Source organism: Tachypleus tridentatus, chromosome 10, assembly GCF_004210375.1.
Source record: "Tachypleus tridentatus isolate NWPU-2018 chromosome 10, ASM421037v1, whole genome shotgun sequence".
Lineage (NCBI taxonomy): Eukaryota > Metazoa > Arthropoda > Merostomata > Xiphosura > Limulidae > Tachypleus > Tachypleus tridentatus.
Window position 1 is genome coordinate 191,561,511 of NC_134834.1, and position 20,147 is coordinate 191,581,657.

At 34.4% G+C, this 20,147-nt stretch overlaps 1 protein-coding gene across 1 annotated transcript in view; it reads left to right on the forward strand.

Annotated features, from left to right (window-relative positions):
• Positions 1-3,347: 3,347 nt before the first annotated feature.
• Positions 3,348-20,147, forward strand: part of LOC143227846 (uncharacterized) — a 78,349-nt gene continuing 61,549 nt past the window's right edge. The window contains exons 1-2 of the mRNA XM_076459167.1: positions 3,348-3,486; positions 12,113-12,207. Of these exons, the coding sequence (XP_076315282.1) occupies positions 3,399-3,486; positions 12,113-12,207 (183 nt within the window). The 5' untranslated portion in view covers positions 3,348-3,398. The remainder of the gene's footprint in view (positions 3,487-12,112; positions 12,208-20,147) is intronic.

A 20,147-nucleotide genomic window follows, 5' to 3' on the forward strand; every position in this document is an offset into this window, starting at 1 on the left:
TTAAAGTTATATATTATTTCTTCAGTTAGTCTGGTTAAGTGATCTGTTGTTTGTCTAAATTTTCTGAATCCATTTTGTTCTTTTGGTAATTTTGATGTTGTCTCCAGGAATGTGGAGAGTCTATTACTGATTATTCTTTCAAGAATTTTGTCTACACAGCTGGTCAGGCTGATTGGTCGGTAGCTATCAGGTTTATTGGCTGACTTTCCTTCCTTATGGAACATTAATAAATTAGCATGCTTCCAAGAAACTGGTATGTATCCATAGAATAGAGATAAGTTGAAAAGTGCTTTTAGGTGGTCAAACAATTTCAAAGTGCCTTTTTTTTTTCTTTTAGAAGGGATGGCTTGTATCTCGTCTTTACCTGGAGCTTTGTTTTTTTGTGTTTTTCATTGCTTTATGGAGTTCATGTATAAATATTTCTTTCGTTAGCATTGTATCTTCGTAGTTTGTTTTGTGTCTTGTATTTGTCTCAGATACACTTGTTGGAAAAACTGGTCAAATTGTTCTTTACTGTACGTTTCCCGCTTCTTCTTTGTGGGTATTTGGGTATGTTGAATTTTAAATACCAAAGAGGGTCAGGTGCACAAGACCTCTTCCTCCATCCCTAGCTTTCATGTCGGCTACTACTATGTTGTAGTTGTAGTACTTTTGGGCTAAAGTATCCCACAGTACTCCGGCCCTTTTCAGGGCAATGTCCATGTATTGTCTTCATTTGCCCTTTTTTATTTGTTTTACTTTTTATTTTTTTTCATTATTACTTTTATGTTTTTATTTTTTATTTTACTTTATATTTTAATATATATATTTAACGGTAAAAGAGAAAGAAGGAGGAAAATTAATAATAATAATACACACATAAAAAAGTATGAATATTATACTAGCTTTAACTGTCTACCGCATGGTGGCCAGCTTGATTTATATTTATTAAATATACATTCATGGGAGAGAGGTACTTAGGACTATGTTCATCATGTATGTAGTATTTGTCGAGATCAAATAATAAATCATTTTTATGCCAATTTTTATAATAATAATTTAGTACATTATGTAGAGTCTTACAGATATTGTTTCTATGTTTGCATACTTTAATGTGGATGAAGTACTTCGTGGTACTTTATAGGCTGAAGTTAAAATTGAATTTTGTATTTTCTGTAGTTTCTGTAATTGTTTATCTAGGCAGGAGATACGTATTCTATTATAGGTCTAATGTATGTTTTGTAGATTTTTATTACATTATCAGGTGATGTGCCTTGATTTTTACCTGACAGACGTCTTGCATAATTTGCTCTTTTCCAGATTCTAGTCAGGATATTGTTAGTATGGCTGTATCCACGTTAATTTGGTGTCGTAAGTTAATCTTAAAAATTTAATCGAAGTAGCAGTCTGTAAAAGTGATCCGTTCATGTACGTTTTCCATGGGTTCCTAAAGTTTATATTTGAATTTCGCGCAAAGCTATGCGAGGGCTATCTGCGCTAGTCGTCCCAAATTCAGCAGTGTAAGACTAGGGGGAAGACAGCTAGTGATCATCATCCACCACCAACTCTTAGACTACTCTTTTACCAACTAATTGTAGGATTGACCGTAACATGATAACGCCCCCACGACTGGGAGGGCGAGCATGTTTGGTGCGACCGGGATTCGAACCCGCGACTCTCAGATTACGAGTCGAGTGCCTTAACACACTTGGCCACGCCGGGCCAACAAGGGTGTTTTAAACTAGTACACACACACACACACACACACACACACACACACACACACACACACACACACACACACATATATGTTTTTAGTCATATTTTATTTAAATGCCATAAATAATTAAAGTAATAAAACAAAACATATTTAAATCAGTTATACATAATTATACAACGGGATGCTACAGGCAACTCACTTTAACAAAGAGTTCGTCGACGCTATGTGCATCTCGCAACTTGTGTTGGTCGACGGAAGAACCGTAAGACGGTGGCAGACTTTCTTCGGGTTGTCAGCTGGAATATTTATCCTAATTACCAACATTAAAAACGCTGAATATACACATAATGCCACAATAATTTATAAGGTGTTTCCAATCTGTACATATCATTTATTATTATCAATAAATGACTGAATTACACGTTTTTGTTTCATTATTTTACTTTTATTATTTAAAATACGTTTTACAAAACGTTCCATTTTTTTGTACACTCATGTATGTGTGATGCTATCACACGTAATTTGTGTTGTCAGTGTGTAGAAGTAGTACACTGACAGTTAATAACTGATTTAAAATATTGTCCTTTGTTTTATTACTTTAATTAACATTTAAATAAAATGTGACTTCATTTCCTTTCACCCGGTAAACATGTGGATCGTTAAGCCTAATCTGTACACGTGCTCCAGTTAGTGTTATAATTTTTTCCCCTGTTATTGTTGCAAACAGACGTTACTACAGTATTTAAGTCGTCGTCATTGTCACACAGCAGGTACATAGTGGTATAGAATGATTTATCTTTTCCAATAATAGGCAGCGGCACAAATTATTAATATTATTTTTTGGTGTGGGGGCACTTTATTTGCTATGTTAACCCTGACCATTGAATTCAGCACCTTTCACTTATCTCTATGTCCCATTTAAAGGGGCACGTGCTCCCCATTTCCCGTTCCGTCTCTTATGTTTAGAGTTTAAATAAAATGTGATATACTAAAATGTTTAATCAACCCATTCACAGTTTATGGAAAATACGTGATTTGTTATACTATTTTATTCATTTCAGTAAAATAAACGAGATATTTACATAAAACTGTTGGACATTCTTATTAATACGTAACTATAGGCAACGCAGTAAAGTAGAGACGGTGATAGGTTGATGTACGTTTGTTTTACGTAGGACGATATCGATTGATTCATTTTATCATATTCGTTGCCGTCTAGCGGGCGTTACTTGAAACCTATGAAAAGCACCGTCAACAGGGCGTTAGTTAGCTGATTTCTGAAGTTGTTGAACGGCTTCTAATCTTCCTTCAGAGAATATTTGATTGTCGAACTCTACGGTCTTCACTGTTTTATGTAAGTTGGTACATTTTTTGTTAGCACTGTATTTCAAAAGTTAAAATATTCGCTTGTTAAAAAGTTTTACAAAATGTAAACAATGTCTGATACGACATAGTTTACAACGGCAGTACTAGCTGATACAGAGCTATACAGAATTTGTTGTTCAGAACGATTATGTAATTTTAGTAACGTTGAGACCCAGAGTTTGTTGTTTGTTTTGATTTCTCCAAGTTATATCTCTGTTTCAAATGATACTTAGCTTTAGTTTTTAATTGTGTACTTGATCTGTCCGCAGTATAGTTTCGAGGGAGAATCCAGAAGAAATGTAAAACACATACGTCGCCTTAATTAGCCAAAAAGATGAAATCTATATTGAAATCCGACAATACAGACATTTTTGAGCCTGCTTTTAGTTCATTCGTCTCTGGAATTCAGAAAGAAGGAGAAGGTAAGTTAAAAAAAGCATAATTAACAATTGTTTCCCGTTTACAATTAAAACAAATCATAAATGTTAAAAAGTAAATTGATAATTTTGACACAATGCCTGAATTAATTAGTTTTAGAATTATATACACGCCTTTTTATAAATATTAAGAGCTCATGGTGCATAAATATTTGTGATTGGTATACCACTGGTACGAAAATATAATATTTATTGCGCTTTAGTTGTAGATTTCAGTTTCACCTGTGATGTTGCCGATGACATATGATCCAGGATCTTTAGTTAGGAAACGTTTTTTTGTTTGCTTTTTTCTTCCATCAGCTCATGACACTTTGAGAAAAATTCGCTTTCCGTTAGGCCTAAAGATATCTATGTTTGTTTGTCTATTTGAAGGGGGAGCATTCTTTGGATCATTTCTCTCTTTTGTATGATTTCACCAATGCATATTTTAAAAAAATGACAACTAGTTTCATAAATTAATCGTTAAAACTTTGCTCACAATTATCTTCTAAATTCGATCTTTGAAAAATCTAGCCATTCTATTGGTTCTTAGATCACTAGGGACATTAGTATTCGCTGATAAGGTAACATAAACATGACAGGAAACTTAATATTAAATTATGACTATTTAGAAATATGGAAAGTTTAACTTAAATAACATATATGAATACACAATAGTTATATATTTATATATATATCGAGCAGGAGACACAGTTAAATAACTTTAACCGTTAAATTAAAGAAAATCATTAAAAACTGCCTGGTCAAACCTTTAAAGATAAAGAATTACTAATTTAACAAAAACCTGTTTTTATAGAAAAAATAAAACAAAGAAACAGTAGCAACAGAATAAGAAATAACCGTACAGATCACAAGTCTATCCTAGTGTACGGAAGTAGGATCCCCATGACGCTGGAGATATACTGTCTACTAGACTGTCAATCCCCACAGCTACCTCACAAACTGTAACAATAAAATAAGTAAAAATGAGTGAACAGATGTTGTGAGCTTAAAGGTCAGGATGTCTTATGTCCTTGCCACCATTCGTCTAGGAGTCTTCTGTTGTGTTTTTTTAAGGGGGGGGGTTTAGAGCGACAGGAGAGGTCCCCCAAGCTGTACGTGTGTGGCATATGACAGTTTTTGAAAGCGATAGCCGTGTTAACACACAAATGCAAATTACGCCATAACGTAGGGGAACCCACGCTGTTGCAGCTTGTGTAACTCTACCTCTCAGTCCTTTTGTGAAATAATGCTCCAGTTTTTACTGTCTTAATCATTTCTCAGAAGGTGGAAGCTCTCAGAAGGAACACAAGAATATCGTTATTAGTAGTAGGAGGGGGGTAGGTAAAATATTATCTCTCCAGGTTGATATTCCAGGACATGTATATTACATATAAAATACTGTACATAAGTAGAGTTGTCGAATCATTCAAATTGTTTTGTTTGTTTGTTTTTGAATTTCGCGCAAAGCTGTATGAGGGCTATCTGCGCTAAATTTGTTTTGTAAAATGTACTATTCATTAACTAGATACATTCGCTTTTAATTATATCAGCGTCATATACAAATTATTATACATGTATTTCATAATAAACAAACACGTAATTTTAACAGATCTCGCCTCGCAGTTTGAAAAGTACTGACTTTCCATAAGAGGGATTGGTATATTTAGCGTTACGTCACAGTAATAACCAACACAGAAAATGTGTGTTATTTTTCACTGTTTTATTTTATTATTCAAATATATTAAAAACAAACACACATAAAAGGTAATCTGGAGGGATTTGTAAGCTTAGTACGAGAGCTCCATTTCTGTGAAGGCGCAACGTAAGTGAACTGTCGTGCGAAACACAAAGAAGCTACGGCACTGGAATTTATTACTTTTATTTCAAAATAATCATAAAGCTCTGTACTGACACTTTCCTTATAAGCGCGAGATTTCTGCGTGCACTGTCTATCAGTGACGAAAAACGTCTAGCGGCCTGCGAACCTTACTGTGGTTTTGTTACATAATGAATGATAATTGAATGCTGTGGGGTTGATTCAAAATTTGTCTAATATTTCATTACAGTTTGCGCAAACTTTAGCATTTATTTATTTATAATATATGCCAGTAAAAGCGTTCATTCACAGCAGTGTCACATGTCAGTTTGACGTGGTATAGACAAATGTTAAAGTTGAAATAAGTGCTCAGTCGGGTTTCTACACGAACTATAAAAACTATTATCAGGTTCTAAGTAATGATATTTTAAGTGTATTATCGTCAATTGTTAAAATATAAATATTACATTCGAAATAATTTTTTTTTCTGTACTTATGAACAGTTACATTTCCGAGTAGCTAGCGCAAGAACTTTTATAAATAATTAAAATCAATGTTGATTATGTAATTTTACGATATACGATATTTTTTTCATGCTTTTAATATAAGTGACACCTGATTTACTGGCGATAATACGAAGGCAGAACACTGATGTTTTATTATTTAATCGGCAGAGAAAGACCCGTAGAACATTTGCGGTCAAATTAATATCTATATTTTAACAGTTCTTTATTGAATACAGGATTTATATATGTAATAAGATGATATAAAATTACAGACACCGAAATCAGCGGCAGACTTTGCCTTTAGATAGAAAAGCTATAGCTTCTAACCTTACCCTACAGTGAAGTTGGAGTTAGGTTCAAAAATAGTTTAATTTCTTCTTTTTAATTGTGGGTAGGCCCCTCAAGCTAGGCTAAGCTTACGGCTTCAGCATGTCTAAGTCCGTGATGACGAGAAACCCACTTGTTGAGAAATTTATATGCAAAAACGGCTCGTTTGGGCTGAGAAAACACTTTACATAGAAGAGCGAACAACGTTTCGACCTTCTTCGGTCATCGTCAGGTTCACAGTTACTCGTCAGTTACCTCTTTCTTTGTGAACCTGACGATGACCGAAGAAGGTCGAAACGTTGTTCGCTCTTCTATGTAAAGTGTTTTCTCAGCCCAAACATGTCTAAGTCCGCCACTGACTGAAATTTGCAAGCTCACTTGTCTTAGGCCTAATGTTAAATAGTTAAGCCTTTATTATGTATGACATATATCCGTTAGATATAAGTTAACTAAGTCATTTGTGTATGTTTTTTTTTTTGTTTTTTTTTTAGTTTAGTCAGGGTTAAACTTTACCGTACTTAGTACTGTAAAGATATAGACTTACAATCTAATGTTAGAATTTTTAGATGTTTTTGATAAGCTTTCAACGAGTCGTTATACAAAGTACATATTAAAGAATATTTGCATTACGTTTTGATTACATCCGCTGAAAATTAATAAACACGCATGCATATTTAAATACGAATGTGTGCGCGCATTTTCAGAACAAAAAAAAAATTCTGTGTGTAATTATAACACATCTATATAAATATTATAGTACTGTATGTTGTATGTCTATGTAACTATTTCGCAAGGTTTGGATGGATCGTCACCAAAACTGGTATGGAAGTTCATTATGTCCATTAGTGGGTACATGCAAAAATTCGGTTTTGCGTTTTTTACCACAAATTCATCTCCTATGGATAGATCTTTATGAAATTTAGCATGAAGGTTTGTTAGGTCAATGTGTTAGCTGACTCGCTTGCTTTACACAAGTTGATTTGGTTTACACTAAGGCCCCGGCATGGCCAAGCGTGTTAAGGCGTGCGACTCGTAATTTGAGGGTCGCGGGTTCGCATCCCGGTCGCGCCAAACATGCTCGCCCTTTCAGCCGTGGGGGTGCTATAATGTAACGGTCAATCCCACTATTCGTTGGTAAAAGAGTAACCCAAGAGTTGGCGGTGGGTGGTGATGACTAGCTTCCTTCCCTCTAGTCTTACACTGCTAAATTAGGGATGGCTAGCACAGATAGCCCTCGAGTAGCTTTGTACGAAATTCAAAAACAAACAAACAAACATCTGCCGTAGCTCCACTGTTTTTGTCAGTTAGACTCCCAGCATAGTTTGTTCTTCGCCAAATTTTCAAGGGGGACCACTTTTTCATTCACTCCCTGTATCTGTTTTTTCCATCAAGGGGAATCTAACCCAAGGTTTTAGCGATGTTAATCTGAAAAACTCATCTAGTGACGATTTCAAGATTTCTGTTTCTGCACCAGGATTGTCATTCTATTGTATGAGTGATTCATAAGATCCGTTTATCAGTTCTACTGTTATTAATAACAGGGGTTAAAACCAGAGCCAGTGCTAGTGGTGGGAGGTTTAAAATGTCGTTACACCCCAAGCTGATTCTGTCAATTAAACTAATCTTAGATTTGGTCATATTATATGTCTTATTGTCCCCCTCCACCTCGCTCTTCTTCAAGTAAGAAAAACTGGAGTCAGGATTTGGAAAAATCCAACAAAAAGACATTATACATTAAATGAAAAAAATTACAAAATACGAACCTACCGTTTTGTTAATATATATATATGAAGTTCACAGTTATTCACAGACGCTGAAATTTTGCTCGAGTTAAGAAAAAGTCACACTGCCCTCTACAGCATTTTACTATAACTACAAGTTAATCACCTCGCACACGTACTAGGCTTAGGAGACTTACTAAAGTTATCTCTCCTGTTCAGTTTATTGTAAGTAATCAGTTTTGTAGGTAAAAACCAGTTAACTCTTAAAACACCCTTATAGATTTTGCGACACTCTTACCACCCAGTACTAGATTAATACAGCCACGCAGGGAGCGAGAACAAGGAATAAAATATGCACAGTTAGAAATAAAATAATAAATGTATTTGTTTCACCATTTTGATTACCTGTTTCGACTAGTCGCAGAGTTTAATCTGAGTGGCTAAAGCTAGAAACTTGTCACATCGTTACAAGGGAAAGCAGTTTAATAAAATCTTCCAGTGAATGAAAGCACGCAAGGTGCATTTAAACGAAAATATTTAAGTTTGAGTCTTTGAAAAAGAAAATTGTTAGAGAGTGAAAGTATTGGGAAATTACCATTGTGAAGAGCATATGTGTTCGTTGAATGAAAGCCTACAGTTCTCAGAAGTCACTGTGTGACGGCTGTCTCTTTCAGCTGAATCCATCATACTTAGTCTGACCCAACAGTATACAGGTTCTGAACAAAGTGTTAACATCTGGACGTGTCACTTCACTTGTAGTATGTTTCAACTTGCTGGTGAATTTCTACATGATTTTTATTCTACCTAGGAACGCAACTTTAAGAAACAAGACAGCGTTTTATCCAGTAAAAAGTTTATACAAAATGTGACTTTATCCGTTTCAAGGTTTATACCAAATGTGAATTTATCAGTTACAAGGTTCATACTAAATGTGCATATAACAGTTACAAGATTCATACTAAATGTGACTTTATCCATTGAAAAGTTTATACAAAATGTGACTTTATCCGTTTCAAGGTTCATACTAAATGTGACTTTATCCATTGAAAAGTTTATACAAAATGTGACTTTATCCGTTTCAAGGTTCATACTAAATGTGAGTTTATCTGTTGCAAAGTTCATATTAAATGTGATTTATCCGTTGCAAGGTTCATACTAAATGTGACTATATCCGTTGCAAAGTTTATACTAAATGTAACTTTATCCGTTGCAAGGTTCATACTAAATGTGATTTTGTCCGTTGCAAGGCTCATATTAAATGTAACTTTATCCGTTGCAAGGTTCATACTAAATGTGATTTTATCCGTTGCAAGGCTCATATTAAATGTAACTTTATAATTGCAAGGTTCATACTAAATGTGACTTTATAATTGCAAGGTTCATACTAAATGTGGCTATATCCGTTTCAAGGTTTATACTAAATGTGATTTTATCCGTTGGAAGGTTTATACTAAATGTGATTTTATCCGTTGGAAGGTTCATACTAAACGTGACATTATCCGTTGCAAGGTTTATACTAAAGTGACTTTATCAATTGCAAGGTTTATACTAAATGTCACTTTATCCGTTGAAAAGTTTATACAAAATGTGACTTTATCCATTGCAAAGTTTATACATAATGTGACTTTATCCATTGCAAAGTTTATACATAATGTGACTTTATCCATTGCAAAGTTTATACAACATGTGAATTTGCCTTTTGCAGATTGAATATGTAGCTGTATATGTGTGTGTGTGTGTATATATATATACATATATATATATGTATATATTTCTCACAATATCTTCAAAATATTTTGTTTTGTTTTACATCAGTATAGATGGTCAGGTGTGGACTAACAGTTCACGTAATCGGATTGTGAGTCCAATGCGCATGGCTGCTTCGTGTTTTGTTTTGAAAAAACATGCTCCGCACTTTGGGACTGTGATTACATTAGAAAAATGACCGCCAAAATCTCAGATGAGAGCAGCTTAAGAGTTGGCGGTGGGTGTTGTTGACTGCCTGCTTTTTTTTTTTTTTTGGTAGCGTACTATTTCATAATTAATGACGGCTGTGCAGAGATACGACCGTGTATAGTTTTACGCGAAACTGTAAATAAACAAACACACAAATCTTATTTATGTTCAGTTACATATAAATTTTACAGTCATGTTGTTGAAACCATATGTAGTAATGACTTACCTATCTATAGCATAGATGCTAATACAAAAACGGCATGGATGATGTGTCTCTCTCTATATATATATGAATTATTCAGTTGTTTGTGTGTGTGTGTAAGAGAGAGAGAGGGGTTTTTGGTTTAAATTTTGCGCAAAGCTACACGAAGGCTATCTGCGCTAGCAGTCCCTACTTTAGCAGTGTAAGACCACAGGGAAGGCAGCTAGTCATCACCACCCACCGTCATCTCTTGGGCTACTCTTTTGCCAATGAATAGTGGAATTGACCGTAACATTTTAAAGCCTCCACGGCTGAAAAGGCGAGAATGTTTGGTGCGACGTGGATTCGAACCTGCCACTCTCGGATTACGAGTCGAGTGCCTTAACCCACCTGGCCATGCCGGAGATAGAGAGACTGACAAACAATTACAAACCTTGACTTAATAGTATATAATAGAATACTATACAGACATAATGGAAAAAAAAAACTAATATGATAAAATAAAGTAAAAATACATTTTTAAACTCCTCAGAAATCTGGTACTTTAACTAAAACTCTAGATCGAATAATTGAGGTTCCATAAAAATTAAAACTAACAAAATAGAGTCCCTCGTTGGAATAGCAATAAGTTTGCAGATTTACAATTTCAAAATATGCTTTTTAATTCTTCGCATTGGACACGGCAGATAGCCCAATGTGGCTTTGCTCTAAAAACGAACAAGTAAAACATATATCATTTTTATGGTTACAAAGGTCATTCAGTTATGTGATCACAGACGATGGAACTGTCTGTTCAAGCTTTGGCCTAATTGAAACTCAAAACCAAAATTTCAATTGATATTTGCGACTTGTTTGTACGTGAACTGAAATATCTTTTGTAATTAGGTTTAGATTTTATGATTTGGAAGATGAACGATAGAAAGAGACGGTTGACTGAGTGATATGTTTCGTACAAAATTTGTAATTTGTTCTATACAGAAGCTATCTGTCTAAGTATCCATGTCTGTCTTGTATCTATTTGTGTATATTGTATGTACTCCAATTGATCTGATATTGGGGGACGACCTCTTCAACACATAGATGCAGCAGATATAACGTGACTGATATTCACTTTTATTTAGACTCACAAATGATTAGAATATCTAGCTATTCATAGTTTATTTTTTAATTTGATTTTATCTTTTTGAGATAATCGAGTTTTGATTGTGACAGGTTTACTATCCTATATTTATTTTAATGCCTATATTTGTTTCAGTTAAATACATATTTAGAAATGTGTGTAATTTATATTGTTAAATGTTTATTGTGAAATTCTATCCTATTCACTAAAGTCGAAGAAGATTCTCGAGTGTAAGAATCAACAATATGTATGTGTACATAAACACTAGTGTATAGTCAGTATTGTTGTACAGGCTGAAATTTCTAAAATTTTTCCTCACGTCTATAAATGTAAACAACACGGCGCTCCAAGAGGTAGTACATATTATTTGTTTGCTATAGTTGGTGTACTATAAACCTCGGAAGCTATAACTGTGACCATCGCTTATAAATCGTGAACTTTAGATATTTGACCAGGAATATTTATTGATTTCGAACATTATAAATCATTTAACTTCAGAGGATTCACAACAGACATTAGTATTTGTACAAAGACATTATATAACCTCAGCGGGGAAAATTCGACGTTTAGCGAGAAGCAAAGAATGCAGAGCTAGCTAGCTCCATGCTAAGTGAATTGTACCTATATCAACTCAAAATTAACTCGCTCATCATGAACCCTCGATAAAACATCAAGGAAGTTCCAGTTCAGATAGAATGCTTGATATTGTTTGTAACTTTGTAAACCTTTTGTACATAGATCATTATTTTTAATAGTCGTTGCCGTAAATTATGTTATTGTTACATATTAAAATATATTTGTATTAAAAAAAAGAAAGTGTGTGTATCAGGCTTAGCAGCAAGTATCATAAACTGAATATATATCGACATCTATTTTACTTCTAAATTTAAATTATCATGTAACTCAGTTTCAATTGTAATACGTCGATCAAACGTTGTTTAGTTAACATTAATATTCAACTGTGTTTTTCTTTCACATAAGCAACAGATAACCTATTGTCGACCACCAGTAAAGAAGAAGACGCAATAAAATTGTCGCTGAAAGCTCTAAAGTATGAATTGGACACCAGAGTTGAGGTAAATAACTTATGCATTACTTTAGGCTTAATGCCTTAACTACTCTCAGTTACATTTCTGTTATTAATTAATACCGCTTCAAGACTCGTTACTTACATCGATGCATGATAAGTTACCCAAATTGACCAGCTTTTTTAGTTACCATTGTATTATGATTGTCTTTTATTGGATTTTATTTTTCTTATAATAATTTTTAGGTTAACATTTTGCCCCTGACACTGTTAGTAGGTAAGTATAGTCTTTCCTTTCCAAATGCCATCCATTCTAATGCCCCCCGCTAGTACAGCGGTATGTCTTCGGATTTACAACGCTAAAATCAGGGGTTCGATTCCCCTCGGTGGGCTGAGTAGATAGCCCTTTGTGGCTTTGCTATACGAAAAACACACACACTCCATTCTAATTGTACAGCCCTTGTAGGTCTTCGGTCCTGGAAGATTACCTCTAACATTGTCTCTCGTTTCATCTTTGTTTTATTCATCATAAATGTACTGCCTAAACCATCTATGACAGCACAAAAATTTTCTCAACCCAAACGAGCCGTTTTTACATATATATTATCTCGACAAGTGGGTTTTCTCGACATCACTGATTATTGTGACAGCACTGTTGATCGTATGTTAGGAAAAAAGATAGACGCTTTTCAATAACCCGAAATGTAATTAAATATACGATTCCTTTACAGGAAAGAGTTTTTCAAATGTAACATTTTGGAATGTTACAATGACACCAACAAAAAAAGGGTTTTTCTGGTATTTATTAAGACGTGTTCTTTGAAATCATTGACATCCAATATAATAAAATACCAGGTGGCGTATCGTTGCTGCCCATATCTGTAGAATTGACAAAGACAGCTTTCAAAAAATGATGTTGAGAAACTATGACAACCACTGAGCTGACGTTTTTTTGATTCATTTCAATCTAAACCTAAACATCCACGTTTTGTTATTTGTTTCTCTTCTCTTGTTTTGTGTGAAATCAAAACGGGAAATAAATCTGCTTAGCCTTGCTGACCGGAAATTAAACGTTTTATTTGTTGCGTTGTTTAAAGCTTTGGTTGGACGAATAAAGTTTATTCATCGCAGCAATGGGACGATTTATTAATAACTTTCGGAGAGAGGTAAGCTATACTCTCAACAAAATCGAAACTGTTTGTGATAAAATTTAACGAAACCAGTTATGATGAGTTTAGTATGTTTGTTTCGAAATGTAAATGATGTTCGTATTGTCACGAATAAGACAAAATGTTTAAATAACCCGAAAAACTTGGAAATTAAAATTCTTTGAATTATCAGTTACAGCTATACTCCTATCTTGTGTTGTTGTTGTTGTTTGTTTTTAATTTCGCGCAAAGCTACTCGAGGGCTATCTGCGCTAGCCGTCCCTAATTTAGCAGTGTAAGACTAGAGGGAAGGCAGCTATTCGTCATCACCGACCCTCAATACTTGGCCAATTCGTTTTACCAACGAATAGTGAGATTGACCGACACATTATAACTCCCCCACGGCTGAAAGGGCGAGCATGTTTGGTGCGACGGGGATTCGAACCCACGACCCTCGGATTACAGAGCAGATGAATTCAGGGAAACAATTAATATTAATATTGTGTTAAAATCTACTGTTCAAAAATCCTTACACTAAATTGTTTGGGTTATGAAATAAACAAAAAATGATGAAAAACAACATATAATGTATTTTACACCGTAACGGTTGTAAAGCGGTTAGCTAACATAAATAACGTTTCACTCACTACTGTAACTGTTGTAATTCCAGCTGGCCTGAAAAGCCCTGGGTATTGGCGAAAGGCCTCGTCGGCATCAGGTGTATCAGGTATTGTGTCATTGACATATTATAACACACTCGTCTTTACTGCCTCACCCTCATCACAACGGCATGTCTGCGGACTCACATTGCTAGAAACCAGGTTTAGATACCTGTGATGGACAGAGCACAGATAGCCTGTTGTGCAGTTTTGTGTTTAATTATAAACAATGAATCAGTTCTCTTTACTTTCATTCGTAAATTATTATTGATAATTACGAATAATAAGAATTCTGAGAAAGAAACATTGAAGTGATGCAAAATCAGATATTTTTATTTATAAATTTCATCTGTACTTGGCCCGGCATGACCAGGTGAGTAAGGCACTCGACTCATAATCTCAGGGTCGCGGGTTCGAATCCATGTCACACTACAAATGCTCGCCATTTCAGCCGTGAGGGCGTTATAATATGACGGTCAATCCCACTATTCGTTGGTAAAAGAGTAGCCCAAGAGTTGGCGATGCGTGGTGATGACTAGCTGCCTTCCCTCTAGTCTTACACTGCTAAATTAGGGACGACTGGCGCAGGTAGTCCTCGTGCTGCTTTGAGCGAAATTTAAAACAAACCATCTGTACTTGTGTTCTTTTTAGTGTTTATTTCCCCTTGGTCTGGAGCCTCACATAATCACAATCCTGAGATGGCTTGGTGGGTCAGATAGAACAATACGTGCTTCTGTACTTTATTTTAATTAAAGTACTAATACCCATACCAGCCATCTTGAGAATACATCACTATACGCTTCTACACGGCCTAATTTTTAATTAAATCCAGCGTTAATATTTTAGCCCTATAAAAAAAACAGCTTAAAGCCTAACAACAGACATCTTAAGAAAATGCCTGAGAAAAAAAATACAGTGGTCTAGTTCATAATAAATTTTGGTCAACTGGTCTTATCTTTCCTTCCTGATTCCTTAACCATCGAAGATGTTTCCCACTTCTTTTCCTACATCATATCATGTGTATCAATCCTCTTTCAGATGCCTCGCATTAGATACCATCGATTAATCTTCATGAGTGAAGGTACTCAGTTTACTGAAAATCGACTTTATAGGCATCATACAGAACTACTTTAAAGGAGTGGTTCCCAATCTATTTCTAACGTTAAACCAACTAATTCGGATCCCAAAATATTCACGGAACACCTCGCACAATATTAGTTTTTAAAGTAATTTTAAGTCACATTGTGTAGCAATGTAATTCTGTGGATATACTTTAAAAGAGATATATTTTTGTTTTGTTTTTTTACAACCACTTGAGGTCTCTTTGTGGACCAGAAGTTAGGAAACAGATTCTGTTATCACACGCTATACCCTTTATTATAGAACGTCTACTGTTTTTTTACCCATGATCGAAGGTAACACTAATTTGTTAAAAGGTTTTTTTCCCTGAGCTTATTGATTCGTGTATCATTTTTCAATAAATCTTCCAGTAATTGTAATTCTTCTTAAGCTGATTACGTTTATTATTTTTATTGCGTGGTAACAAGTTCACTCCGATTGTGTTACATGCTAACAATTAAACCAAAGTTTCACGCTCGGCTTCATATCCGTATTACGAAACAATATTTTGTTACGGTTCAGAAACAGCTGTAATAAACTGTTTATGCTTTAGTGGAATTTTATGGGCACGTTTAATCGATAAACCAAATCTGATAAGAATGAGATATAATATGTTCTAGTCGGTTGCTTTCTCAGTTTGAGATCCAGTAAATCCAGCGACTTATGACTCTAAAAGCGTGTTTCAGTATATAGGCATTACAGAGATATCCCATTGTGCAGCTTTGTGTTGAACATGAACAAACTAACTCATCTTATGTTGTGGCTCAACGGAAATGGTAACGTTCTTAGAAGACCATGGTCAGGTGGTTAAGGCACTCGACATTGTAGCTTGTGTCCTAGGTTGTTGTTGTTTTTAATTCAGCGTATTTTTTTTAAATTTTAATGTGTTTTGTTTTGGCTTTTAAAAAATTATGGTCACGTGTGTATACAATTAATTGATAAAGTTCTTGTTGTTTGTAATTGATCACAAACAGTATAAGTTTTGTGCCACGGAGGAGTGATCGAGAAAGACCTTGGTTATCCTTCTTGGATTTTTCTTCATCCAACACTTCAGATTTAGTTCAACAAAACAATTTTTTATTGCTACTCACGTCAGCGATGTTAAATTTTCACCACGCATTTGCAATAACTTAAGGATTTAAGTGCTGCAGATATTTAGAATACCAAACAATAATTTGATTAGGAGTGAAATTCCTAATCCTTATTCCCTAGTGACTGTTTTTTCTAACTTTGAAACTTTTGACAGTTTATTATAAACATTACAGTTTGTTAAACTACAGTTATAACTTACAAGCTACTTATCCTCCTTATAAAATGGACGTAACATGTATGTCAGTATCTATGTATGTAACCAAAACTCTTTCGCTATCTATTGAATGACACCACAAACAAAATTCTATTAAAACTTTCACACTTTGGGTTTTAAGATTTAAAAAATCTTGAATATATTTATTAATATAGGTGTAAAGGGTTGACTTTTTGATTGATTTATATCAATGCATTGTTAGCAGGTTTGACTTCCTGATTGAGTTATATCAATGCGTTGTTAGCATATATATTTAAACATCTAATACCGCCCTCTACATTCTGACACTCAGTTACACAACCCCTTTCAAACATGTGGTCAGCTTCCGGTCAGTTACCTCTTTCTTTGTGAACCTGACGATGACCGAAGAAGGTCGAAACGTTGTTCGCTCCTCTATGTAAAATATTTTCTCAACCCAAACGAGCCGTTTTTGCATACAGATTGGAAATTAGTTAATATCACTCCTATCTTCAAGGGAGGTAATAGAAGTTATCCCAGTAATTATAGGGCTATCAGACTTACATCAGTTGTAGGAAATGTTTTGGAAAGTCTGGTAAACGATACTTTGCAAAATCATTTAATGAAGTTCAGAATTTTACCAGGTAGTCAACATGGTTTGAGTAAGGGAAAATTTTGTCTTACAGATCTTTTGACATTCTTTGAAAATACATATGTAGGTGAGGGTAAGGCTGTAGATTTGGTATATCTGGATTATCAGAAAGCATTTGACAAAGCACCACATAAAAGGCTTGTAAAGAAACTTATCTCTCTAGATGTGGAGGATAAGTTAACAAACTGGTTAGAAGAGTGGGTCGATGGAAGAAAGCAGGGTGTTATTGTAAATGAAGTTTAGTCAAACTGGATTAATGCTGCCTTGGTCTACCTCAAGACTCAGTCATTTACATCAATAACACAGATGAAAGAATGGTCAATATATTACTTAGAGTTGCAGATGATATTAAGATCTTCGGTGTTGCTGGCTGTGAAAATGATGCTGTTGCTTTACAAAAGGATTTAGATCATTTAGTGAGTTGGTCAAATAAATAACAGATGGGTTTTAATTATAATAAATGTATGTGGGTTATCATCATTAAAATTATAAGTGTAATTTGGATGGGAATAACCTTAACAGTGTCATAACAGAAAGAAATCTTGGTTGATCAATATCTTAGGTCATCCAAGCAGTGTGACGTTGCTGGTGGTAGAACAAATAGGATTTTAGGTTGTATCTACAGAACTATTAAAGACAAGTCTAAAGGGGTTATAATTTTATTTTATAGGTCACTGATTAGGCTACATTTGAAGTATTGTGTTCAGTCTTGGGATCCTTACCTTAAGAAAGACATTAAATTGTTGGAAAGGTTTCATTTAAGGGTTAATAAAATGGTACTTGGGATGGAGAGTTATCAAAATCCTTAAAACTGTTTTCTCTTGAAAAAGAAAAGATGCGGGATCTGGTTGAAGTGTTTAATATTGTAAAAGGAATTAATAATGTTTATGCATCAACATTTTTCATACTTAACAGCGAGAATTATAGAACTAGGGGACACAAATATTGATTTGTGGAAGGTAGAAGCCGTCTTCAGCTTAGACAATTTTATTTTTCAAATAGAGTGCTTGGTCTATGGAATGGATTATCTTCATATTTTGTGGAGATAGTAAATTTTAGTAAGTTTAAACGAAAGCTTGATAGATATATTAATGACAAGGGCTGGATTTAATTTTGTAAATGAATTAATTTATTTAGTTTAGAGGATGGGACAACCGAGATGGACCACCAGGTCCCTTGTTGTCCCCAAACATTATATTTTGTTAAATAAAACGAAGCTATGTTATGTGTCTGTTGAAGTATCTCGTTCTTCGAGTCTTATCTCTTAGATTTCGTGTATATTGAATATTCGTATTACCCAAGATCTGCCACTTTTTAACTTGGTGTCTACTGAAAGTTTGTTTTTCCGACATCTTGTTTAGGGGAAGCGGAAGATGAAGGGGCTGAAAGCATGGTAGATAATTGGAGTTGGGGGCAAACTTTTTATTTTAGTTTTAAAGATAAACACTTGAATGTAAAATTGTTCTTGTATTCTTAAGACAGCTGGTATGGTCATCTTCAGGTTCAGAAGGTCCGGCTGGTATGGTCATCGTCAGGTTCAGAAGGTCGAAACGCTGTTTTGTAGGTTATTTTAATTAAAGTTTTAATACCCATACCAGCCGTCTTGAGAACACATTTTTATTTCAAGTGGGTTTCTCGTCATTATAAAATTATTTTTATTGTCGAATATTTTCACGGATTTTTTTTATGAATTTATTTTAAATGAAACACTCATAACCAGTTCCTCCGAAACAAACTTTATCACACCAGTTTTTATAATATATCTTAGAACAGCGATTTGAAAGTGGTTTTCTCTAATTCCGTGAAATTATTGTGCATCTGACAAAGATGTTTTTACCGTTCTTTGATCAAAACTTCTCCTAATTGTTAAGGTAATGTTGGCTGTTGAAATTTGCTTCAATGGTTGGTTTCAAGAACTGATCATAGAAGATCGATAACATTTAAATCTGATAAGCGTAGTGGTCAAGTTAGGTGTCTAGACTATCCCTCGAATTCTCTGACAGTTTCGGTAGTGTGAATTGTTCTTACGGAAATATATCAGCTACATTTATGAATAAAGTGAACCTGCTCTCCGGTGAAGGTTTGTTTAATAATTTGCCGTCACTTAACCTTTCATTAAAAACATAGGCCCTAAACTATTTCAACGTAAAACTACCAATGTAATTACTGTCTCCATCATTCTTAGCTGATGGCATTAAACATTCTGTATAATAGGTTTATTTTGGTTTTCGTCACAAATTCGTTTAATGTTAAAAATATAAAATAAAAGTCAGACAAAACCATTCTTCTATTGATCTTTGGTTCAATTTCATTCGAGTCTTTGCATTTCTTGTTGTTTTTTAAGCTTTTCTCAATGCTAAATCCACCGTAGTAATACATCTTGCGTAGTTACCTTCGAACTGTTAACCTCTGCGCACACTTTTAACGCCACAGTATTTTGTTTTCGTCTCATGATCGTGTTCGTGTTAGTTATTCGCGATTTATCAACCTGGATTCTCTACGACTGTTACGTTTGCCTGATGTAGTTTCACTTTTCTATATCCACGCTGGTATCACTTTTAACATTGACCCTTGGGTGCTTCTATAATCATGGGTATCTATGTCACTAAGAGTCCAGATAGATGTTTACCAACAATATCGCTTTCGATATGTGACATCTTTTAAACCCATTAGAACCCATTTCTGAAAAACAAACAAACGAATACGCGTTAATCCACTACATGTCTACATACAGTTCTAATAACATAGAATATTAATTTAATAATACACAGTTAAATCATTATTTTTACATTTCACTTCTTAAAGATACCAGAATTTGGAATTAAACAGTGAAGTTTTTAATTTATTTTCTAAACAGATAGTTGTGGAGTTTTACTCTCTTATTTAGCCGTATAAACTTACGAAGTTATTTCAAACAAGTTAAATAATATTCGAAGTAAATATAAATTGATAGTATTGTTCAAACAATAACATATTTTTCGCTTAATTTTACAACCTCGGCAGGATGACAGTATTACTTAGCATAATTATTTTACTACAGTAAACAGTTTTCATCCATACTCGTTTCTCCCGGCCGAATAAAATTAAGATTTGTATGCGTTTAAAATTCTAAAATCCTAGATTCGATTCCCAGCGAAAGACAGGGCA